Source organism: Lycium barbarum, chromosome 5 (genome assembly GCF_019175385.1).
Source record: "Lycium barbarum isolate Lr01 chromosome 5, ASM1917538v2, whole genome shotgun sequence".
NCBI lineage: Eukaryota > Viridiplantae > Streptophyta > Magnoliopsida > Solanales > Solanaceae > Lycium > Lycium barbarum.
This window is the reverse complement of record NC_083341.1, coordinates 91503663-91529848: the sequence shown is the minus strand read 5'-3', so window position 1 is coordinate 91529848 and position 26186 is coordinate 91503663. Positions and strand designations below refer to the sequence as shown.

Here is a 26186-nt window from a genome sequence, read left to right as displayed (position 1 = left end):
GAGTGGTTATATTTGCAGATATGCCTCCAAAAAAGGCAACAGCGGCCCAAAAGGCCAAGTCAGCAGCCTTGGGAGAGACTAACCGGGTCCAGAGGACTACCAGGGCCCAGGCACATATTGCTCCGGAGACTTTGCCCCAGACAGAGGGTTCTTCTACACCTCCACTCGTGAAGGAGATTGGGGCGGCCGCAGCCGCAGATCGGTGGGCGGCTCCACCGCCAGCTCCCGTAGTTCCAGTACCTGAGCCTCCAGCTCTACGGCCAGGCACTGAGGATCAGTCTATGAGGGAGGCAGTCCAGTTACTGACTAGACTTGTGGCAGGGCAGGTTCAGGGGCATAGACTGGGAGGTGACCGGGCAGTCAGGCGTGATAGTTCGAGAGCCCGTGAGTTTTTGACTTGTAGTCCTCCAGAATTCTTCGGGACAAAGCCCGAGGAGGATCCTGAGGAGTTTATCAGGAAGATGCGACGCACTCTAGATTTGATTAATGCTTCCGAGACAGAGTCAGTCGCGTTAGCTTCGTACCGGTTATGGGGGCTATCCAGAGGGGACGGCGCTCCCCCAGCAGTTTGGGGCGATTTTTCTCAGGCATTTCTTGGACATTTTCTGCCCCCAGAGTTGCGACGAGCCAGATCTGATAGATTCTTATTATTGAGGCAGAAGGTCCGCAGTGTCCGGGACTATAGTTTGGAGTTTGATTCCTTGGCCCGATATGCACCTGCTGTGGTGACTACTATGGCGGACCGGATGCACAGATATATTATGGGGCTGGATCGGTATTTTGTTGATAGCTGCTTAGTATTGGCTGCTCAGCCCGGTATGGACATTACCCGTATTCAGGCCCACGCCCAGGGCATGGAGGATCGGGGCAGAGGAGGACACCAGCCTGACAGGAGCCAGGATCGGAGACAGCCCAAGAGGGCCAGATCATCTGGAGACTTTCGGGGCAGACAACCCCAACAGCCGCAGCAGCCTAGCAGATTTTCATCTCAGCCGGCGCAGAGCGCACCTCCCCAGCCTACAGGTCGCAGATTCGATAGCCCAGGGTATTCAGGAGCAGGCCAGAGCTCCAGGGCTTCAGGTTCGCGGACAGATAGGGGTTCTGGTTAGATGAGGCCACCCAGGGTTCAGTGTTCTCTTTGTGGCAGGTATCATCCGGGGGAGTGCTACAGAGCCACCGGTGCATGCTTTTCTTATGGTCGTCAGGGCCATTCTGTGAGAGATTGCCCGTATAAGGGTAGTTCGGGTGGTGCAGCGCAGCCTACCGGATCAGCCGCTGGGTCTTCATCTTCGTCAGTGGCTATGCGCCCTACGGGGCAGGGTTTTCCAGCACCAGCGGGTCGCGGCAGAGGCCGTGGTGGAGCTTCTGGTATTAGCGGTCCTTCAAACCGCATTTATGCTTTGGCCAGCCGCCAGGATCAGGAGGCATCTCCTAATGTCGTTACAGGTACTTTATTGGTCTTCTCTCGGTCTGTGTATGCACTAATTGATCCAGGTTCGACTTTATCATATATTTCACCCCTTGTTGCTGGTAGAATTGGTATTATGTCTGAACCTATAGAGCCATTTGAGGTAGCCACACCGATAGGGGACTTTATTGTAGCGAAACAGGTTTATAAAGACTGTTCTGTGATTGTATGTAGCCGAGATACTAAGGTAGATCTGGTAGAGTTAGATATGACTGAATTTGATGTTATTATGGGTATGGATTGGCTAGCTTCCTGTTACGCTAATGTTGACTGCCAGAATAAGGTGGTTCGCTTCCAGTTTCCCGGGGAGCCAGTTATAGAATGGGCTGGTAATACAGCATCGCCGAAGGGTAAGTTTATTTCGTACCTTAAGGCGAAGAAAATGATCAGAAAGGGTTATATCTATCATCTGGTACGGGTGCAAGACTTGGGAGCAGAGATGCCGACACTTCAGTCAGTCCCCGTGGTTAATGAGTTTCCAGATGTTTTCCCGGACGAGCTTCCGGGTCTTCCGCCAGAGCGGGAGATAGATTTCTCTATTGATTTACTCCTAGACACTCAGCCTATCTCTATTCCTCCGTATAGAATGGCGCCTGCAGAATTAAAGGAGTTGAAAGAGCAGCTGAAGGATTTGTTAGATAAGGGCTTCATCAGACCCAGTACTTCGCCTTGGGGAGCCCCGGTATTATTTGTGCGTAAGAAGGACGGGTCGCTGCATATGTGTATTGATTATCGGCAGCTAAATAAGGTAACTATAAAGAATAAATACCCCCTCCCCAGGATTGATGATTTGTTTGATCAGCTGCAGGGCGCTAAGTGTTTTTCGAAGATAGATCTTCGATCCGGTTACCACCAGGTACGAGTACGAGAGGCCGATATCCCTAAGACAGCTTTCCGGACCCGATATGGGCATTATGAGTTCAGGGTTATGTCTTTTGGGCTTACTAATGCCCCCGCAATATTCATGGATTTGATGAACCGGGTATTCAGGCCATTCTTGGATATGTTTGTAATTGTATTCATTGATGATATCCTGGTTTATTCTCGGTCAGAGGCGGAGCACGCAGATCATCTGGGATCGGTATTAGGGGTACTCCGGCATCAGAAATTATATGCAAAATTTTCTAAGTGTGAATTCTGGCTGTCTTCAGTGGCTTTCTTGGGGCATATTACTGCAGCTGATGGTGTCCGGGTGGACACACAGAAGATTGAGGCCGTAAAGAATTGGCCCAGACCTACGACGCCCACAGAGGTACGCAGTTTCCTGGGGTTAGCAGGTTATTACAGGAGGTTTGTGGAGAAGTTTGCTTCGATTTCAGCGCCTTTGACAAGGCTGACTCGGAAGGGAGCTAAGTTCCAGTGGTCTGACGCTTGTGAACGGAGCTTCCAGTTGCTGAAGGAGAAGCTGACTACAGCCCCAGTTCTGACTCTTCCAGAGGGACCGGACGGGTATGTTATTTATTGTGACGCTTCTGGTATGGGGTTAGGCTGTGTATTGATGCAGCACGGCAGAGTTATAGCGTATGCTTCCCGGCAGCTCAAAAAGCATGAGAAGAATTATCCTACCCACGATCTGGAGCTCGCAGCGGTGATTCATGCTCTGAAGATATGGAGACACTATTTATATGGCGTTCATGTGGATATCTATACTGATCATAAGAGTCTCCAGTATATTTTCAGGCAGAGAGAGCTTAATTTGCGGCAGCGGAGATGGCTGGAGCTTCTGAAAGATTATGACGTGGATATTCTGTATCATCCGGGTAAGGCTAATGTTGTTGCAGATGCGCTCAGTCGGAAGTCTATGGGCAGTTTGGCCGACTTACAGCCAGACAGGAGGGAGATAGCCCGTGATATTCAGCAGTTGGCTAGTCTCGGGGTTCGTCTGGCCGACTCTGGAGATACCCAGGTTTCTGTACGAGGGGTTTCTGAGTCATCCATCAGGAACGATATTAAAAGGCGTCAATACGAAGATCCCGTCTTAGCTCGGTACAGGGACACAACCTATGATAAGGAGAGGACTCCATTCGAGTTTTCACCGGACGGTACTTTGTTATACAGAGGCAGGTTGTGTGTACCTGATATTGCAGGCCTTCGGCAGCAGGTTATGAGCGAGGCACATTATGCTCGCTATTCGGTCCATCCTGGGTCTACAAAGATGTATCATGATCTCCGATGCTTATACTGGTGGGACGGTATGAAGCGTGATATTGCAGAGTTCGTCGCCCAGTGCCCTAATTGTCAGCAAGTCAAGATTGAACATCAGAAGCCAGGTGGACTGTTGCAGGAGATGGAAATCCCGACTTGGAAGTGGGAGGTTATTAATATGGACTTCGTTACAGGTTTGCCTCGCACTCCACGGAAGTATGATTCCATCTGGGTCGTTGTTGATAGGCTGACGAAATCAGCCCATTTTCTTCCCGTCAGGACTACTTATTCCGCCGAGGATTATGCCAGGCTCTATATTAGAGAGATTGTGAAGCTTCACGGAGTTCCTCTATCTATTATTTCTGACAGAGGCGCCCAGTTTACGGCGCATTTCTGGAGGTCTTTTCAGGAGGGTCTAGGGACTCAGGTGAGTCTGAGCACAGCCTTTCATCCTCAGAGCGACGGACAGGCCGAGCGCACTATACAGACGCTGGAGGATATGTTGCGGGCCTGCGTTATTGATTTCAGAGGCAGCTGGGATGATCACTTGCCGTTGATTGAGTTTGCATATAATAACAGTTACCATTCCAGCATCCAGATGGCTCCGTACGAGGCTTTATATGGTAGGAAATGCAGATCGCCGGTTGGCTGGTTTGATATTGGCGAGACAGAGTTGATTGGCCCAGATATGGTCCAGCAGGCCGTGGACAAGGTGAAACTTATTCGAGAGCGACTGTTGGCATCCCAGAGTCGACAGAAGTCATACGCGGATAAACGACGTCGACCGTTGGAGTTTCAGGTAGGCGATTGGGTATTTCTGAAGGTATCGCCTATGAAAGGCGTGATGCGGTTCGGCAGAAAGGGTAAGCTCAGTCCGCGTTATATTGGGCCTTATCAGATTGTTCGGAAAGTTGGAAATATCGCCTATGAGTTAGATTTGGCATCTGATTTGGAAGCGGTACATCCGGTATTCCATATCTCTATGCTCCGCAAATGCATTGGTGACCCTTCCAGAATATTTCCTGCGGATGATATTCAGGTGAGGGAGCAACTATCGTACGAGGAGCAGCCCGTATCTATTTTGGATCGTCAGGTAATGAGGCTCCGGAATAAAGATGTAGCCTCTGTTAAGGTACTGTGGCGGAACGATAATAGGGAGGAAATGACGTGGGAGGCCGAAGAGGAAATAAAGAAGAAATATCCTCAATTGTTCCCTATGTCCACAGGTAACCTTAAATCCCTGCTTAAATTCATTTCAATACCAATCGTATGTCATATGTGTTGTCTATAATCAGAAACACCCCCAAAGTATTTTCCACCCCTATAAGATTAATTTTACATTCGAGGACGAATGTTCTAAAGGGGAGGAGGATGTTATATCCCGTGTTTTCACACGTTTGGAAAAACTTGAATTATATTGGATTCTTGAGACATAAGGTCAAATTTGATAGTTGGTTGAACATAGGAGTTATGCATGAAAGAATAGAGTCATGGAAGTGTGGGACAAGGCTAAGGGCAATTTTGGAATTTTGGAAATTAGTTTCGGGAATTACAAAATATGATTCATAAGCTATTGGGCCCAAAAATTGAATTGAAATTGAGGCCCAAATTAAGGACCTTGGCCGGCCATGGTGTGGCCCAAGCCCACAAATTGTATTAAATTTCCATGTGATTAAATCATCATAAGGGATATTATTATATATAGCCATCTTTATCCATTAAGATGACTTAGAATAGAAACCAAGAACAAGAGCAAGAAGAAAGAGGGCTCTCGGGTTTGGGGTGGAAATTTAGCCACCAAAAATATTGTTCTAAAAATTTATTTCTTGTTGATTTCCTACTAAGTCAAGGTTCCTTTGTAACTTGGTATAGTTGGTTTGGAGTGGGAAGCATTAGAATCACCAAAGTGATTACATCTCCAAGTGAAGAAGACTTGAGGAAAAGGTAAGAATTTCTACCTTTTTATTGTGTTATGAAGTTTTGATTGTGTTGTAGTATGTAGAAATGTGTTGATTGTATGGAAAAATGGAAGTTTGCAAAGTGGGTTTGGAATATGGCTTGGAGCCGTGGGTGTGTGTGTGTTGTGTGGTGACAATGTGTTGAATTCATGTTGTATTCTAGTTGTGATTGTGATGGAATTTATGTTGAGAATGAAAGAGGAATAAATTTGATTGAATTGATGAAAATAGCATTTGGCCGTGTGGTATGGAGTGGTTTGGAATGGAATGGATTAAGTTTGTTTAGTGTGTTAGTTGTGTTGTTGTGATGTTTGTTGTGTAAATGAAGTTGGAATGATATAAGTTTGTATTGAATTGGAATGTAGAAACTTATGTCGTTTTAGTATGGTTTTCCGACATTAAGGAAATGAAGTCGTTTGGTTGTTAATTGTGATGATCATTGATGAATTTGGAAGTTGGAAACATGTTATGAAATTGTATGCCAAAGATTTGATGTTTTGCATAAGTTATGACTTTGGCGGAAAGTTGTATATTAAGTATATCGAGTGTATATCTTAAGGAAAATGATATGAAATGTCTCTAAATCCATATTGTGATAATCTTAAGTGATAATGGATGTGAAATTAATGAAGTTAGTTTGAAAGTTTGGATTAGAATGAAGGTTATGTCAACTTGTGAGAAAGATGACTAGTTGAAGAATATTTGTGTTTTTAATGTTCTTTGTTGATGTTGATGTTGTTGTTTGGGTTGTTGTTGATGATTTCTAGCCGAGTTGAATTCTCGGGGGTGCTATATGTATAGGGGAAGTGCTGCCGAAATTTCGGTAGACAAATATGCTTTAAGTTGAGATAATGGTATTCATAACTTACAATTGGTAAACTTGACCAATTGCAGTTTTTCGACGAAACGGGAAGTGAGTTTGGAAAGACGTAGGGAGCGTGAAAGGTATGTAAAGCAACCCCATTTCTTCCCTTGGCATGCCCTTAGTGTGTTAGGGTCGGATCAGGGCCTCGAAGGACCTCCTGGCCCTCGGAATCCGCAAGAGAAAATTTCAGTTTTTCCTTCAGTAGAATTGAACTACTTTGGTACACTTTTCTTGAAATAATGCAACTTTGCTCCGAATTACTTGGAAAGTCATAGAATGCTTGTAGAACCTTCTTAGGTGATACCATAAGCTTAGAGGGCATAATTTGAGCCCGTCGCCTTATTTGTCCCGAGGCGGGCCCACTATTCCCGGTTTTGCCCTTAATGTGCTAAAGCTTCCTTTTTAAGCGATTTTTGAAAGAAATGTTTTGATTACCCTACTAATCGCATAACGAATATTGTTTTAAATATTCTATTAAATCTTATAAATTATTTTGACACTCGGAATGACTTCAGGGAGGTTATATTTCTGTAATTTATTATGATACCCGAAATGCACCTATTATGATTCCGTCCAACTTCATTGGATTTGTTTATCTTTGATATGCCTCTTCGAGACTTTGAAAACAATTATGGTATTTTTAAATTGCATTAGTCTCTCACTACTCCATTCGTGGATGCCCCAATGTTTCCCACACTGAGCCCGGGCCAGGATATGTTGTCAAGCGTGATTCTCTGCATTGTTCGCCGCGCCCCGATGTGAGGGGGCAGGTATACGCGTACATGGGTCTGTGGAGTATGATGTGCCATGTCCGCCTATTCTGATCTGATCTGTTATGGCCATTTTGATATGACATTTTATGATACGGGGCTACGCCCCTTTTTCTGATTCCTCTGTATTGTGGCACCAGCGTCGGGAGGGTGGCCACGTTCTGTCTGCTGAGTCCCGTGGCAGGGACCGGATATGATATGACATATGTTTCTGTACACATTCTGTCTGTTTTGGAAATATGCATTTGACACTCTGGATTTTGTACTTATTTTCTGAAATCATTATGATTTGACTTCTGTGATTCCACTTTACATATTCAGTACATATTTCGTACTGACCCCCTTTCTTCGGGGGCTGCGTTTTCATGCCGCGCAGGTACATACGACAGGTTCGCTGATCCACACGTTTAGGATCCCATTTCTGCTATTTTGGAGCGCTCTCTTCTTCAGAGCCCATCTTTTGGTACAGTCTGTCACTGCTATCTGGATATGTACATTGTTCTGGGTATGACGGGGCCCTGTCCCGTCTTATGATTATGTTATGTTCTGTAGAGGTCTGTGGATATATCTGTGTGGGTTCTGTACATATGTTTGGGATACTTTGTTCTTTGATGGCCTTATCGGCCTATGTGTGCCAAGTCTGCTTTTTATGCTAAATTCTGTAGCGTCCACTAATATTATTATTACATTATTTTGTTAATATGCTAATTTGGGTATCGGGTACGTATAGGTGCCCAGCTAGGGCACTGGTCGCGGCCCACGGGTTTGGGTCGTGACATGTCCAGTTTTTGTAGAACTGTCCAGTTTTTGCCTTTGCAAAACTGTCCAGTTTTTGCAAAACTGTCCAGTTTTTGCTATTGCTAAAATAAATTTAAAAAAAAAAAAACAATGGCATCTTGTAATGAAAATGGGTCGGATGGAAGTTGTTCATAGTTTGATGACCCTTGTCCCTATTGTGGAGGACCTCACTCTTCGCAAAATTGTTTAAAGTCTCCCGGGGGAGGATTGTGCGCACAATCTCGAACCCATGAGTGGAGCATATGTGATAGATGTGGTGGTCAAAATGGATATTGGGCTAATTGTGCTTATGTGTCCTTCCCTTCCCCGAACCCCCACTATGACGATTCTACTTTTTGTTGTGACAATGATAGGGAAATGGAAGTGGATGAAGTTGAGAATGGACAAAATGGAGAGTTCAAGCTCATGATGGAATGCCTACTTGAAGGAGGAAATGAAAAGCAAAAAGCCTTGGAGGAGTACTTGGAAACTAGTCTCCAAAATGGCTTGATGAATGAATACAAAAATCTTCCATGGGCATTTGAACAAAATCAAGAAGAATTCTCAAATGCTCAATATGAGGAGAGAATGCCCATGTTGGAGGCCAATCATGAAAAGGAGGAATCAAGAATTGAAAATCCTCCAAACGAATCTATTTTCATTAGAGATGCCAAAGAAGAAAAGAAATTAGAGTCAACCGTTGTCTTGAGAAAAATGGTGGAAGTTGACTCTAGTTTGGGGGAAAATGAGAATGCCAAAATCCGGAAAAATTTGCAAATCGGAAGGTTGAAGTCTCACTCCAAGCATTTTTCAACATTGAATTTGTATGGTGATATGGGAATTGAGCCACATACATCCATGTTGGATGGTGAAGTAGAAAGACAAGTGCCTTACATCTTGCAATTCGAAAGAGTAAGAAGGCAAAATGACATTCCTCATTTGAAAGCCAAGAAGTGCAGAATGAAGAAATTAACGTTTTGCTTGTTCATCTACTTACCACCCCCCACCGCTCGTGGTCACAAACTTGAGTCCAAGTTGGGTGCCCAATTCATAAGCTCCAAATGGCGAGAAAAGCGGTAAAGGTAACCGTCGTGCCGCGACGTTAACTTAAGCGCTTGGTGGGAGGCAACCCATCGTTTTAAAAATTTTAAATCGTTTTTGAAATTTTATTTTTTAGAATAGTTTGGTTTATGGTTTTTGACTAATCTGCAAAGTTTCAGAATTTTTGGAGTTGTTTTGAGCAGGTCGGATTTCCGGACAACTCCAAACCAGTAGCTGCTGAAAATTGCAGCACTGTTAACAGAACTGTTTTGCACAGTTTTTGCAAAACTGTCCAGTTTTTGCAAAATTGAACAGTTTCTGCAGAACTGTCCAGTTTCTGCAGAACTGTCCAGTTTCTGCAAAACTGTCCAGTTTTTTTTTGCAAAACTGTCCAGTTGCACAAAAAAAAATAATCTATTTTTATGTTTTGTTTTGATTATGTGCAATGAGGACACTGCAATATTTTTAGTTGGGGGTGGCATGTGGTAGCACGTTATATTTTGGTTATGCTTGATTGTGTGCCCTTGTCGGGTTTATTTTGTGACTGTTGGTGTGGCTGTGGATAAACGTTACAAATGGAACTTGCTCAAATTCTTGAAAATTTCGTTCTTTTTGCATGTTGTGGATTAGTCACTTTTGTTATTTTATTTCCGTTCTAAGTTAGGTAGTTTAGGAGTAAAAACTTTTGTTATTTTATTTCCGTTCTTAGTTAGGTAGTTTAGGAGTAAAAATGGTGTTGGGATGTGATTTTTTACCCCTTGGCTAATTTTTGGCTTGCTTGGTACCAACTTATTTAAACCTTAACATATGAACTCTTGATTTTTGAAAAAGATAAATGATTGAAGTAAGGTTTCTTGTTGTGACTTTTAGATTTAATTTTTGGCTCTTACTTTCACTAATTAGTCTCTTTAGGCTATGAGTGACTTTTTGAGTTCATTTGTTTCAATTGGTTCTTGGATACATATTCTACTTGAGTTTTCATGTGCCATGTGTGATGAGGTTTATTTGTGAGTTCTTTTGCATTATTTGTGGTCTAGAACTTTCCCGGAATGAGTTTCAAGGCGAAATCCTAGACTACACTTGGTTTGAAAAATGATGTTAGGCCTTCCTTGAACCGCTTTTGTGCCTTAAATATCCTACCCTTGCATATTTTCCCTAGTCAACCCCGTTTGAGCCTTTAACCTTTTCTTTGGCAACCATGTTACAAGTTTTAACCTTTTGTTCTTTATTGATCTATCTTTTGGTACCCTACCTCCTTAAGTGCGTTGAAAGTGCAAACGTAGGCTAAAAGCCTAAGTTTGAGGGTGATAGTTGAAAAAAGTTGTGATGTGGGAGTTACTTTAAGGTGAAAGAAAAAAAAATGAAGTAGTAGAAATTTTTTTTTTGGAAATTTCCTTGTTATTTTGAAAAAGAAAAAAATAAAAATAAAGGAAGGAATAATAAAGAGTTGTGAATAAAGGGAAGACTAGTTGGCGAAATGAAAAATGAAAAAAATGGTGGAAAAGCTTGAAAGGAAGTGTGCTTTGATTGTTGAAAATTGTAGTGCTTAGGGAGGTTTTTGAGTCACTATTTCCAAATTATGTCCCTACCTTAACTAAAATCCTACATTACAACCCTTTAAGTCCTAATTGATTTTGAACCAAGTGTGTCTATATTAGTGGAGAAATACATGAAGGGCAAGCTTATGGTACTACTTGTGCAATTGAACATCTTTGTGAGAGAAGAGAGTTAATTCTTTCTATTTAATATCCCATTTGTGTTTTGAATTACATTTTCTAAGTGTGGGATTCTCTCTTGAGTGTGAGGGCACATGAGAATTTAAGTTGTGAAAGTGTTTCATTTTCCAATTGAGAGGAATGAACAAAATAAAGTTGTTTTGCGATAAGGAGGCAAATTTTGAAGCTTTAGTGTCATGACTTGATTGCTACTTTGATTAATTTGGTGTTTGAGCACTTGAAAGAAAAATGAAGTTTTTAAGAAGAAGTTGGTGATTCATATGTTTTGAATTAATTGTTGGTACCAATCAAAGTCACGTTTTTGTGCTTAAAGTAGACTTTTTAACTTGGTATGATGTTGGTGCACTATTGAGTCGATTTCTTCGAAAGAGATTGTATGTTTTGAATTGCTTGAGGACAAGCAATAGTTTAAGTTTGGGGGTTTGATAAGTTGGTATTTTACCAACTTATCTCTTCTTTAATCTTATATTTTTGCTATGTTTGCTTGAGAAAATAGTGCATTTAATATCATTTACATCTATTTTACAGGTTTTATATGATTTATAAGTGATCGGAAGAAACCAAGTGAAAATAAAGTCAAAAAGAGGTCAAATTGGACAGATTTGCAAAACTGTCAAAACTGGACAGTTTTGCAAAAATGGGACAGATTCGCAAAACACGGGCAGAACTGCAAAAACGAAAATCTGGGGCATATTTTGTCATTTTTTGGACTTGAAAAAATTGGGAAACATAAAAGGAAGACTAGGGGGCAAAAACATATCATCTTTGGCACAACACACAAGTTCTTGGAGGCTAGGGTTCATCACCAACACCTTGGAAGAGAAGATTTGGAAGCACCCAATGAGAAATTCTTTACCCATTTCTTCTACTCTTGCTTTGCATTGAATATTTATGTGTGTAGTATTTCATTTCAATACTTGAACCTTGTTTATGGAAGTATATATTGTTTAAGTTTGGATTGAATCTCTTGTTTTGCTTATGTGTTGAATGATTTTATTCCTAATGAAGTGGGTTATTGTTTCTTTAATTAATCTCATTTTGAATGATTCTTAAGGGAGTAGCTAACCCTAAGACTTGTCCATTTATTTCAATTTAAACTTGGAAGAGGCAAACTCGGGATTGGGAAAGATTAATTAACAAGAATTTGGGGTGTTAACCCTCATCTAATGGAAATCGACCTAGGGATAGGCGACACCACTTGTAGCCATATTCGGGTGTTCTTAATGCTCCTAATTGCTTTAGGGATATTCAATTAGGTAGTCTAGTTAGTCTTCGGAAGAAGCTAATTTAGAGTCATTATCCGAGGCTAAGTAATATAAACTCACCATTATTTGTAAATCATGAAGTACATTGGATCATTACTTGAGCGTAGTTTCCCTTGTATCCATGCTTGTGGTCATTGATCATTTTACTTGCTTTCTAGGTTAGTTTACATTTTTGCATTAGTTATAATTTTCTTCAAAACCAAAATATTATCCATCGTTTGGCTTTAGCTATTATTGGTGAAAATTCCTACTTTTCCTAATCGCCTACATATTGTTCTCTGTGGGATTCGACCCCGACTCATAGTTGGGTAATTATATTTGCATACGACCGTGCCCATTCTAATTAATAGGGTGGATTTGGACGTTATCACTAATCTACATACAAAAGAATTCATATAATCATTAAATCCATTGTTATTCACTTGTCTCAACTTCTCAAATAAATTCACTTATATTCTGCCGAAATTTCGGCAGCATCTCCCCTGTAAATATACCATCCCCGAGAATACGACTCGGCCCAAATCATCAACAACAAACCCGAGAATTCAACTCGGCCAAACCAACAGCAATACTAGCAACACTTCACTATCCAATTCTATTCAATTCAATTCAATTCAATAACTTTCAAAACGATTCAATCAACATACTACTCCACCCAACATCTTCCAAATTTAACAAAACCAATGACAACCCATTTCCTTCTTCCAAATTTAATCACAACAACCCAACTTACAATCTTCCAAACTCAACAAGAATAGTGACAACACATTTCTTTCTTCCAAATTTATAAACTACATCAACATCCCACACATTGACAACATTAACCACAATAATACAAGAACTATATGAAAATTATATTATCTTCTCCAACAACCTACAAACGGTTCCAACTTTAATTTAAATCATTAAACCTTCATTATCATCATAGAATCCACACAACAACAACCAAAAATATTAAATAAAAATTAGTTCATCATTCCAACACAACCACCCCCTACACGGCCCAACTTCAACATTCAAAATTTCATGACTTTCATTCATTCTCACACACTACAACACACATAAACCATCTATAACACATGAAAAGAGGATTAGAATTTACCTTCTTCACTTAGTTCTTCAACATGACTTGAATTGAAAATCGTAAGGATGAATGGTTTGCTTGCTACAACAATTACTCCATGTTGTTTAGCACCTTCCAATTAGTGGAAGTACATGAAGAAACAATTTTTTGGAGCAAGATTTCCATGGCTTAGTTTTCCATGGGGTGGCCGAATGGTCTCCTTAAGTTTTTCTCCTCCTTCTTGTTTCATTTCTTTCTCCAATTTTCTAGAGCTTTTATGGAGAATATGACTAATATGTCATATATATATAGCTCCTCCAAACATGTGAGGGGCACATGCTTCCTTTCATCATATTTTTTTTCTCTAGAATTGTCTTTCCTTTTCTTGAATTTTCCTTTAATTAACAAAGATGACCACTTGGCTTACTCCATAAGCTTCACCCATATAGGAGTGGGGCCCACATATACATGCACATGCACACACACACGGCCAAGCCTTGGCTTGGTCCAGAAATTTCAAGACAATTTTTTTTTGTAAAATTCCCATTTTACCCCTAGCCTTTCCACTATATTACCATGAACCATTTTGTGAATTTCTCTTTTTACCCTTAACCTTTCTCAATATTTCCATACTATTAATAGTCATAAATAATATTCATAACAACTCGTGCATTAAAATAATTTTTGAAAATGGTCTCGCCCTTAACTTTCTACGACGGCTCTGAAATATCCAAACGTACAAAATACGGGCTATAACAGAAAGGGTAAGCCTTACATACCTGTTTCACGTCCTATTAGCTACGCTTATTTATCCAAGCTTGCTAGTCTACATTCAAAAGAATTTACACAATCATTAGATTCGTCGTCATACACTTGCCTTAGTTTCTCAAATAAATTCACTTATAATCTACCGAAATTTCGGCAGCATTTCCCCTGTAAATACATCCATCCCCGAGAATCCAACTCGGCCAAATTATCAATCAACAGTCTGAGAATTCAACTCGGCCAATTTATGAACAACAATCCCAATAATCATGCCAACAACATCAACAATCAAGTCAAGACGCATTCTAACGTTAGTAACTTTCTTCTACATAATTCGACAACATTTCATTTATATTCAATTCAACCACATATAATCAAGCCAACATCAATACTTACACATTTAAGCACTAGCCCGAGAGCTTCCAAACAAGACTCAAGAACACTTTAACAATCCGCGCAATGTTCAAGACGACCCAAACAATATACAACACCGCCCGAATCCTCTCAATTCAACATAACCAACAACAACACATTCTTTCCTTCCAAATTCATGAACTATACCAACAATCCACGTATTAACAATATCATTCATACAATATAAGAATTCATACTAGTACCACATTAATCTCTACAATGGCCCACATACAATTACCACTTCGTCCCAAACCATTAAATTCTCATTTTACATCATAGAATCTACCACAACAACAATTAAAATACTAAGTAAAATTAGTTCATCACTTCTATACCATGCACCACCCACACGGCTTCACTCCAACATATATAATTCCATGAATTTCATCCATTTCCACATACTACAACATGAATAAATCATTCCTAACACAAGTAAGAGAAAATTGAATAAATACCTTTTTCACTTAACTTCTTGGCTCGGCTAGGGTTGTGAACTTGCACAAATGAATGGTTTTATTGCTCCAACAACCACTCCATGTTAAAGAGGACGTTCCAATTGGTTGGAATACTAGAAGAAAATATTTTTTGATCAATTTTCCCTTGGGTCCAATTTCGGCTGAGCTTGGCCGAATGCTCCCCATTTGTTTTCCTCAAGTTTCTTGAATTTTCCATGAAGATGAATATGTTTTGGTATGTCCTCTCTATCTATATATACTTAGTTACTTCTAATACCAAGTGGACACATGTCCCTTCTCCAAGCTTCTCCAACTTTCTTAAATTAAAAGATGAATATATCTTAATTTGTCATCACTTGTCCATATATATAGTTCCTACTAATACAAGGTGACACATGCCACACGGCCACTTGTGGCTTCATGACCATATTTTTTTTTGAATTTCCCTTTTTGCCCCTAGCCTTCCTCAATATTACCATGAACCACCTTGTGAATTTCCCTTTTTACCCTTAGCCTTTCTCAATATTTCTATACTAATAAACAACTTGTACATTAAAGTAATTTTGAAAAATAGTCTTGCCCTTAACTTACCAGGACTATCTTGAAACATCCGAATGTACAAAATACGGGATATAACACAAAACTTCAACTATCTGTCAAATGTTTAAATGGTTAAATACGACTTGGAATACGGACCGTAAATTGAAATACGGCCCATAAACTGCGATCATAAATCACCATGATCCTCAGCATACCTTTCTGGTTTTGATATTCTTAAATACGACCACGATATACGGCCTGTAAACTGGAATACGGACCGTAAACTGGGTTTACGACCACTGTGCACTTCAGTCACTGTTCATTCCGGATCAGATTTCAAGTCATTAAAAGGAGACCTAAGCTCATTCAATTCATTTCATTTCCACGATATTTCTCTCTAGAAACCTCTAGAATGCTCTCTACTCTTCATCACAAAAAAACCAAAGGAAATCCATGATCAATAACACCAAATCCATGAAATAAAGTGTATGAAACCTAGCTAAAGTTCATCTCTCTCAAGAAAACACAAAAGAAGTGAAGTAGGGTTTTGATGCTAGAGGAGTAATTCCATTCAAGGCTTGTTCAACCATCATCCAAGGTGAGTTTCATGACTAAACCATGTTGTTTAAGGTATTGGAAGGTTGAGATACTTGAATTGTAGAAAGACATAGGAAATGGGTCATTAATGAGTAGTGTCATGTTTAGATGGTAGTTGGATTGAATCATAAATGTTGGGGTGTTGTGATTATGAATACATTATAAATGATATTTAGGCCATGTAAATAAGTGTGATACATGAGAAAACGCGATAGTAAGCTATAACCATAAATATGTAGAAATTAGAGAGAAATGGTGGATTGTGGTCATTGTATATAAATGATGATTGTTGATTGCTATATTGTGAATGTTGTCGTGAGTGTTTGAAGATGATATAGAATGTGGGGAAAATAGTATAAACAAAGGAAGTGCTGCTCAACTTTCCCTAGCTTTAGAAAGCCCGTTCTTATAATTGCTTAGCTAATGACGATATAAATTCTCTTGAAGGTAGAACGTGTGCATTAAAGGGGAACACGCAAGCGATAGCTTAGTTAAACGTCAAATGTATGTAAGGATTCTTCCTTCCTTCAAAGGCATGAATCTTTCAAACTTTCCATGATCCTCCTATATGATGGAACTTATGAGTCCTTAAATATACTAAATTACATACGAGCATGATAATGAGTTAAAGTATAGAGGTTCGATGGTTCATGATATGATGATCCCATAACGCTAATGATGTCATTGTTGTTAACACTCACCTTATGCACTATTTCCTTCAAGGTGAGGCAAAATACTCATAAATGTTCATAATATAATCGAGGGTCTACGACCTTACGTCACCCCGACATAGCCATGGTTGTCTTCAAAGTCTAATGTGTGCTCCTAATGCTAAATGTGAAATAATGCTAAATCATGATATGTTTATAAGACTATTAATGATGATAGCTTATAATATGCCCATGTTATGTATGAAATTGCCAAGCTATGATAAGATTATGATACGTTCATGAAATGTGCTATAGTGATGGGTTATGATTGATTTTGTGATGATGAGATTCCACCGTGCCTAGATGACCGGGCATGTCACCGCTAAGGCGGGCTGCATATGATTCCACCGTGCCTAGATTGCCGGGCATATCACCGCTAAGGCGGGCTGCGATGTTACACCGAGCCTAGAGGGTCGGGCATGATCACCACTAGTGGGCGGCATATGATGGTTACCCGGATGCGGGATAACGACGAGATATGTGATGTGACGAGATATGTAATGTGGCGAGATATGTGATGTGATGACATATGTACCATGATTATGTAAAATATGATATATGTACAAAATGTATTTGCTTATGACACTCTTGCAGGTTATATCTTTCTCTTATGGCTCATGATCCTCCTATTATATTCATTTCATTCTTGTCTTACATACTCAGTACAGTATTCGTACTGACGTCCGTTTTCTTTGGACGCTATGTTCATGCCCACAGGTAGACAGGGAGGCGAGCTTGAGCCAGACTCGTAGAAGCTGTTAGCCGATTGAAAGCGCTCCTTTGTTCCGGAGGTGCTTGATTATTCTTTTGTGCATATTTGTATATGTTGGGCTCGACGGGGTCCTATCCCGTCTATGCGTTTTGTACTTTAGTAGAGGCTCATAGATACACAGTGTGGGTTATGTGGTCGGATAAAGTCACTCTGGTATAATTGTATATATATATTATTTTGATAGCCTAAAGGGCTTATGTATATGAAACTATTTATGTTTACAAATAAAACCTGACTTTCTTATGATTTGAGTAGAAAAATCGATAAAAGAGTAGTTAATGAGCATGATGAGTAGTAGAACGAGCGGTGCTCGGTGGTTAGCCCCGGGTACCCATCGCGGCCCCTAGCTGGGCCGTGACATATTGAAAAACCCATTATTATCGAAGACGTTCCAGAAAATGATGAAGCTTCAAAAGGCAAGGAAGCGGTAGAGGAGGTGCCAAGGGCTTTACTACCCGTTCCAAAGCCTCCTCATCCATTTCCTTAACGATTAGCTAAGAAGGAGGAAAATGGTAATTTTCTCAAGTTTATTGATTGATTGAAAGGACTTTCAAACAACATCCCTTTAGTGGAAGCACTTGAACAAATGACTGGTTATGCAAAATTCATGAAAGATCTTGTGACCAAGAGAAGACATGCTAGTTTTGAAATGGTTGGAGTTACACATTATTGTAGCTCCATTGTGACAAAATCCTAGGTTCAAAAGAAAGAAGATTCAGGAGCTTTCACCATTCCCTGCACTATTGGGATGTACAAATTCGCAAAAGCCTTATGTGATCTTGGAGCAAGCATCAACTTGATGCCACTTGCTATCTTTAACAAGTTGGGTTTAGGCACTCCCCGACCCACAACAATGAGATTGCTAATGGTGGATAGAATCGTGAAGAAACCAGTTGGTATCCTTTATGATGTGCTTGTGAGAGTTGATCGGTTCATTTTTCCAGCTGACTTAGTGATTTTGGATTGTGAAGTTGATTTCAAGGTGCCCATAATCTTGGGAAGACCTTTCTTGGCTACGGGATGTGCTCTTGTAGATGTGTAGAGAGGTGACCTCAAATTTAAAATGAATGATGAAGAGATCACTTTCCATCTTTGCAAGTCAATAAAACAACTGACGGTTATGAGTGTTGTGTCGGTTATTGATACTATTGATGAAACCAAGGAGACAACCATTGAGCATGAACATGTGGGTGATATGTTTGCGGCGATGATAACAAACTATGTGGGGGAAAACGAAGAAGAATTCGAGGAGACGGTTAATGCATTGATTGGGTTGGGGTCATACCACTACATTCCAAATAAGCTTGATCTTGACTTAGAGAACCGAGAAACTCCTCCCACAAGGCCTTCCATTATTAAGCCTCCCACATTGGAACTCAAACCTCTTCCTTCACATTTGAGATATGAATTCCTTGGCCCTAACAATACATTTCCCGTAATTATTTCCGCCCGGTTAACGGATGAGCAAAGAGAGAGGTTGTTGGTGATTTTAAGAAAATACCAAAAAGCTATTGGTTGGTGTAGTGCGGATATCCAAGGGATTCTGCCCGGTATTTGTGCTCATAAGATTCAACTTGATGAAAAGTGTGAACTAAGCGTTGAACATCAAAGGAGGTTGAATCTTTCTATGCAAGAGGTTATGAAGACCGAGATCATCAAGTGGTTAGATACCTGTGTTGTGTATCATATATCGAATATCTCTTGGGTTAGTCCAGTTCAATGCGTTCCCAAAAAGAGTGGAATCATCGTGGTTGCAATTGCTAAAAATGAATTGATTCCCACTCACATGGTCACCGGATGGAGGGATTGAATGGACTATAGAAAGTTGAACAAATGGACCAAAAAGGATCGCTTCCCAATGCCATTCATGGATCAAATTCTTGATAGGGTTGCGGGAAGGGATTATTATTGCTTTCTTGATGGATATTCCGGATACAACCAAATCACCACGGCCCCGAGGATTAAGGGAAAACCACTTTCATTTGTCTTTATGGGACCTTTGCTTTTAAGAGGATGCCCTTTGGGCGATGTAATGCACCCGTAACTTTTCAACGTTGCATAATGTCTATTTTCTCCGACATGGTTGAGGAGTCCATTAAAATCTCCATGGATGACTTTTTCGTGGTTGGGGATTCCTTTGATGAGTGCTTGGAGAATCTTGTCCAAGTATTGAAAAGATGTGCAGAGACACATTTGGTTCTAAACTGGGAGAAGTGTCACTTCATGGTTAGAGAAGGAATCGTCTTGGGACACAAGATTTCAGAAAAGGGGCTTGACGTTGATCAAGCAAAAATTGAGGTTATTGTCAAGCTTCCTCCCTCAATCTCCGTCAAAGGTGTTCGTAGCTTCCTTCGGCATACCGAATTTTATAGAAGATTCATCAAGGATTTCTCGAAAATAGCAAATCCTCTATGCAAGTTGTTGGAGAAGGAGTCGAAATTTATATTTGATGATGCTTGTTTGAAGGCATTTGAGGGATTGAAGGAGAGACTCACATTGGCTCCTATCATCATTGCCCTGGATTGGTCTCAACCCTCTGAATTGATATGTGATGCAAGTGGATTCGCCATGGGGTCCGTTCTTGGCTAAAAGCGTGATAAGATTTTTCATCCCATCTACTATGCAAGCAAGACTCTAAATAGTGCTAAAATGAATTACACGGTCACCGAGCAAGAGTTGCTTGCTATTGTGTTTGCTTTCGAGAGGTTTCGGGCTTACTTGTTGGGAACCTATGTGGTTGTTCACTCTGACCATGCGGCTCTTCGTTACCTGATGACCAAGAAAGATGCTAAGCCGAGGTTCATATGTTGGGTCCTTTTGTTGCAAGAATTTGACTTTGAAGTCCAGGATAGAAAAGGTTGTGAAAACTAAGTGGCGGACCATTTATCTCGTCTTGAAGAGGGTGGGCATCCATTGGATGGCCTAGAATCAATGAGTCATTTCCGGATGAGCAAGTAATGGCGGGGTCCCATGACATGATCCCTTGGCATGCCGATTTTGCTAACTTTCATGCTAGTGACATTATGCTGGATGATTTGAACTTCCATCAAAAGAAGAAGTTCTTGAGTGATGTCCGAAAATTTTATTGGGACGAGCCCTATCTATTGCGAGTTTATGCCGACAACATCATAAGGCGGTGCATTCCCGAAGTGGAGATGATTCCTATCATTGAGGCTTGTCATTCATCACCCGTGGGGGAGCATCATAGTAGCTCAAGAACGGCGAAAAAAGTGCTTCAAAGTGGCTTTTATTGGCTAACCATCCACCAAGATGCTCATGTCTTCGTGAAAGCGTGTGACTAATGTCAAAGGCAAGGGAGCATATCCAAGAAGCATGAGCTTCCGATTGTTATATCCCGCATTTCGCGCATTCGGAAAATTCAAGATAATTGCGGGAGGTTGAGTGCAAGCCTACATTTTAACCTTGTTTAGTACATAAGTTGTTTATAAGAGTTATGGGTGCGGAAATAGTGAGGAAGGCTAAGGGAAAATTAGTTTTCATGAATTACAATTAGCCATGGAATAATTGGGCTTGAAAATCAAAAACAAAAATAAGAAAGAAGCCCAAGAGGAGGCCGGCCATATGACAAGGTGGCCCAAGGCCCATGAAAATTTTAATTCAAGAAATAAATAAAGAGATGGCCCATGTATTAATTCATTTTATCTCTTGGAATGTTCAAGAAAATAGAAGAAGAAAAAGAAGGCAACAACATTGAAGGCCATTCGGCCATGGAGGATTTAACAAGAACCTTGAGAAAAAAATTTGTTCAAAAATTATTTCCTACTAATTGGAAGGTCCTTAGCAAGATGAAGTGATTATTGGAGCAAGAAAAACATATATTCATGCAAGTTGTAGATTCTAGCCTAGTGGAGAAGCTAGGAAGAAAAGGTAAGATTTAATCCCTTTTTATATGCTATGAAAGGTTTGTTTATGTTGTAGTAGGTAGAAATGGATAGAATTCGTGAAAATATGGAAGTTTGCACAGTGGTTGTGGGAATATGCATGGGCCATGTATGTGTTGTGTGTAGGGAGGATGGGAAAATTTCTATGTAATAATTTGATTGTTGTAGATAAGTATTCTATGATGGGAATGAGAATTTGATGATTCAAATTGATGTTGGAATTGTTATGGGCTGATTTGGAAGCCAATATGATATTAGTGTCGTTTCTTTATTCATGAGTATAATGTTGTTAGAATGTGTGTTGTTGGGATAGTTCATGAATTTGGAAGCAAGAAATGCATTAAAAATTATTTCTAGGGAAGTTGGGGAGTTTTCGGGTGAATTATGGTTTTGGTGGAATTTTTGTATATTTTGTAGAATGATATGAAATGCTTTCGAATTGTATTTGAATGATCTTGAATTAGTAAATGAATATGAAAACGTTGATATTGGTTTGAAAGTGTGAAGTTGGAGTAGAAGTTGTTGCATTATGTAGAAAGGAAGACTATTTAAGTTAGAATGTGTTTTGTATTGATTGTTGGTGTTGTTGGTATTGCTGTGGGTATTGTTGTTGACATTTGGCCGAGTTAAATTCTCGGGGATGTTGAATTTATAGGGGAGATGCTGCCCAAATTTCTGTAGACAAGTATGTGTTTAAGATTTAATTCCTAAAGGCTTATAATCAATATTTGGTAATTGTGACCAATTGTAGATTTTGGAGGGAACAAAATTTGAGTTTGGACAAGCGTAAAAGGCAAATAAGGTATGTAAAGCTCTACTTTTTTCTTTCTTTGGCATGTCCTAGTTATGATAGGCTATGATACGAACCTCGGGGATAACTCTACTCCTTAAAATCCGAGCTTAATTTTGACCCTTTTTCATTCAATGTTATTGAATTAGGTTTTGTTGGAAAGATATGTTTAAACACCTTATTACTCCAAAAAGGGTCTTGCGTCATAAAACATTCATAACTTTCACAAAGAGAACTGGAATGCCCGAAACTTTCGTTGACGTCTCCATAAGGCCTAACGTCCGTAATTTATGTACGCCACCTCGACTTGACCCGAGGTGGGCCCTCAATTTCCGAAACCTTCTTGTATTGTTCTATTTGACCTATTTTCGTACTATGATTAAAAGAAACCTTTAGATATTGTTCCGATTACTAAACGATAGTTGTTTTAACTATTCAATTGAACCCTATGATATATTTTGATATGTACAAATGATCTCAGAAGTTTTTCTTTAACATAATCCGTCGTGACATCCGAAAGGTACGTACTATGGCTATCGTTTGATTTCTTTTCTAAATGACCTATCGTTCGGACTATTCTATCGAGTCTTTGTAAATATTTTATGATGCATATAGTTTCTCACTACTCTACTCGTGGATGCCTCAATGCTTCCTTCACTGAGCCCGGGCCAGGATATGTTATGACGCGTATTCCACTGCATTGTTCGTCGTGCCTCAATGTGAGGGGGCAGGTATACATGTACATGGGTTGTGGAGTATGCTGTGCCATGTACACATATTCTGATATTTGATGATATGATATGATATGGCCATCTGATATGTTATGATATGTTACAGAGATATTCCCTACTCTGGAGTTATGCTGTGTTGTGGCGCCAGTGACGGGGTGGCAACCACGTTCTATCCACCGTGTCCCATAATGGGGCCGGATATGGCATATGTTCTGACTTGCATTACCTATGTTTTATGAGTAAGCATTTTGATACTCCTGTTATTGCACTTATTTTCTGTACTCCCTGCTCAGATTATGATTCTGATTACTGTATCTCATGCTTTACATACTCAGTACATATTCCGTACTGACCCCCTTTCTTCGGGCGCTGCGTTTCATGCCGCGCAGGTACACCCAGATGATGTGAAGTTATTGTAGAGGATGTTCCAGCAGAGTTGGTAAGCTCCATTTGCTCCTGGAGTGCTGCCGAGTCAGAGTTTGTATGTTATGCTTTTCTGGATTGATGTTAGAGACTTTGCAGACAGGGTCGTGGGTATAGTATGTCAGTTGTGTAAAGCGGCTTCGTCAGCCGATACGTCATTCTGTATTATCTATTAAATTCTATGTGATCACAGATTCTGCTTGATTTGGAAAGCATCGAAAAGAATATTTTGAGAGGTTATTATGTATTTCCTTTTTATTTGATTTAAAAGTCTAATAAGATTATGTGTGCCCTAAAGGTCTGTGGGTTCGCTTGGCTCCGGATGTGGGGTCGGGTGCCCATCACACCCTAGTGGAATTAGGGTGTGACACCGATGGAGCCAATTCTTGAAGTAGAATTGTTTGATGTTTGGGGAATCGATTTTATAGGTCCCTTTGTGAGTTCCTATGGTAACAAGTATATCCTTGTGGCCGTGGACTATGTGTCTAAATGGGTGGAGGCCGTTTTGCTTCCCAATAATGAAGGAAAGAGTGTCACCGGGTTCTTGAAAAAGCACCTATTCTTAAGTTTTGCGACTCTAAGGGCAATCATTAGTGATAGGGGATCTCATTTTTGCAACCGGTTGTTCAAAACGCTTCTTGAAAAGTATGGAGTCAAGCATAGAGTTGCCACCCCTTATCATCCCCAAACAAGTGGTCAAGTTGAAGTGTAAAATGGGGAAATCAAGAATATTCCCTCCAAAACGGTAAATGCAAATAGGACCGATTGGTCAAGGAAGTTGGATAATGCTCTATGGGCCTATCGAACTGCATACAAGACACCAATTGGCATGTCCCCTTATCAATTGAAATTTGGAAAATCTTTTCACCTCCCAGTGGAACTTGAACATAAGGCATTTTGGGCCTTGAAAAAGTTGAATGTTGAATGGGGTGATGCCTTACAATTGCGGTTGGATCAACTTGATGAGCTGGTTGAATTCCGATTTAGAGTCTGTGTGAGCTCTTCCATTTACAAGGCCCGCATGATGCATTTCCATGACAAAAAGATCTTGAAAAGGGATTTTAGCCCCGGATACCGAGTGTTATTGTTCAATTCAAGGCTCCGGTTGTTTTTGGGTAAATTGAAGTCTAAGTGGTCAGGTCCCTTTGAAGTAACACAAGTGTTCCCACATAGAGCAATTGAACTTGTTGGTCCGGATGGAGAGCACTTCAAGGTGAACGAGCAAAGGGTTAAGCATTACTTTGGCTTACCCAATGAAGAAAAGACAATTGAGGTCACCTACCTCAACGAACCATGAAAAAGGTAAAATCGTCGTGCCACAACGTTAACTCAAGCGCTTCTTGGGAGGAAACCTAAGTATTTTGTTTAGTGTTTGCTTAAGTATGTAGGATGAAAGGATGCAGGGAAATGAAAGGGAAAATAAATTCAAAAATGGACTCTTGGAAGAATTGGAAAAGGAAACAAGAAATCAAAGGCAGGGATGAATTTACGGCCTTGATGCGGTACCACATCTTGGGATGCGGTGAAAAGTTGCAGCCGCATCTACACCCCACAGAAGCAGTGACCAAAGAAAAAAATAAAGTTTGTGAGCAAGTTGTGGCTACAACTTTGCTCAACCCTCTCAGCCAGTGCCACATCAGGTAAGTGGAGTTTGCGAAGAGAATGCGAGGTCGCAAACTCGATATGCGACCGCATTCCCTGTGCATACTCCAAAGGTATATAAGGTTTGTTTTGAAACTCATTTTTCATTCTTTTCCCTCTTAGTCTCAAATGCGACTCGTCTTCCCATTTTTACCCCTAATTATAATTTCAAGCATACATCCCTTAAATCCGACCCAATCCCATCCCATCTTCATGTTTGGTGCTTCAATTGGCTCGTAATCAACAATTTCACACTTGCCACTCTCTACTTTTGATCTATAAGGTATGTTATATGACTTATGACTTTAACTATTTCAAATCTTGCAATCTAAGCATGGTATTAGCCTATGAAATGACCTTGTAGCATTAGTGTGATGCGCGAACCTTATCCCCATTTGTTTAACTTGATTTGCAGTGGTTTTGTGGGATTTGAATGTTCATGTATGGAATTTGTTCGATTAAGGGTAGGGATTGCTTGTTGGTAGCTTAATAGTGTTGGTACTGCTTATTGTGGTTGGGGGATAATTGCCTGAAAATGGTTAGAAATTGCAAGTTGTGGCTTAGGTTTGAACTTTGGGGATGACGATGGAGTTTTGCGACCTCAAAATGAGTTTGCGACCGCAAACTTAGTTTGTAGAGTCATATCTCCATCGCATCCTGTACTAAATTGACAGTGGCCTAGCCAAATCCCCTAAGTTTGTGAGCAAGATGCGGCTCCGTATCTTGAGTTTGAGGCCGCAACTTTGTGGTTACGGCGCCGCAATCTCATTTTTGCGGGCGCATCTTGCCTCTACTTCCCTTGATTTTTTTCTATTTCCTTTGCATCATTGTTAGTTTATTGAGTTCTTTATACCATAAAAACATCAAAAAGATTTTCCTTTTTGTTTTTCTTAGGATGTTTGTTGACTGTACAGGATGACTGGACAAAAGAATTTGGCACAAAAGAACCCAGCAAGCCTGACTGGAAAGAAAAAGAAGTGGCCAACTTTAGGTGAGGGGCCATCCACCACACCCTCGACACCTCAGCCGACCCCTACAGCCCAAGGAACCCCGGCAAATACTGATGATCTGATCTGCCGAAGATTTGAGGCCCAGGTTAACAGAGAAAGGGGCCTTAGATCGGCAATTGAAGGGGTGAAGGAGCGTTAAGACATTAAACGCTCCTTCAACCTTGATAAACGCATCAGTCTCACTGGGCTGGAAGAATAGTTTCCCAGGATCGTGGATAAATTGCACTAACGAAACTGGATGGTGTCCACTAAAGAGCCCAAAAAATTTGTCCCCTAAATCGTCAAAGAGTTCTACGCAGTCTTGGTGTGCAAATGGGCAAGAAGAAGAAAGCTGTGGGGGGTTGTATG

General features: G+C 40.5%; 1 protein-coding gene across 1 annotated transcript; it reads left to right on the top strand.

Moving 5' to 3' along the window:
* Window positions 1-23560: 23560 nt before the first annotated feature.
* Window positions 23561-24484, top strand: LOC132639566 (uncharacterized). The gene is made up of 2 exons (XM_060356004.1): window positions 23561-23895; window positions 23947-24484. Exons 1-2 carry the CDS (start codon window positions 23561-23563, stop codon window positions 24482-24484), a joined length of 873 nt encoding a protein of 290 aa, XP_060211987.1.
* Window positions 24485-26186: the final 1702 nt, after the last annotated feature.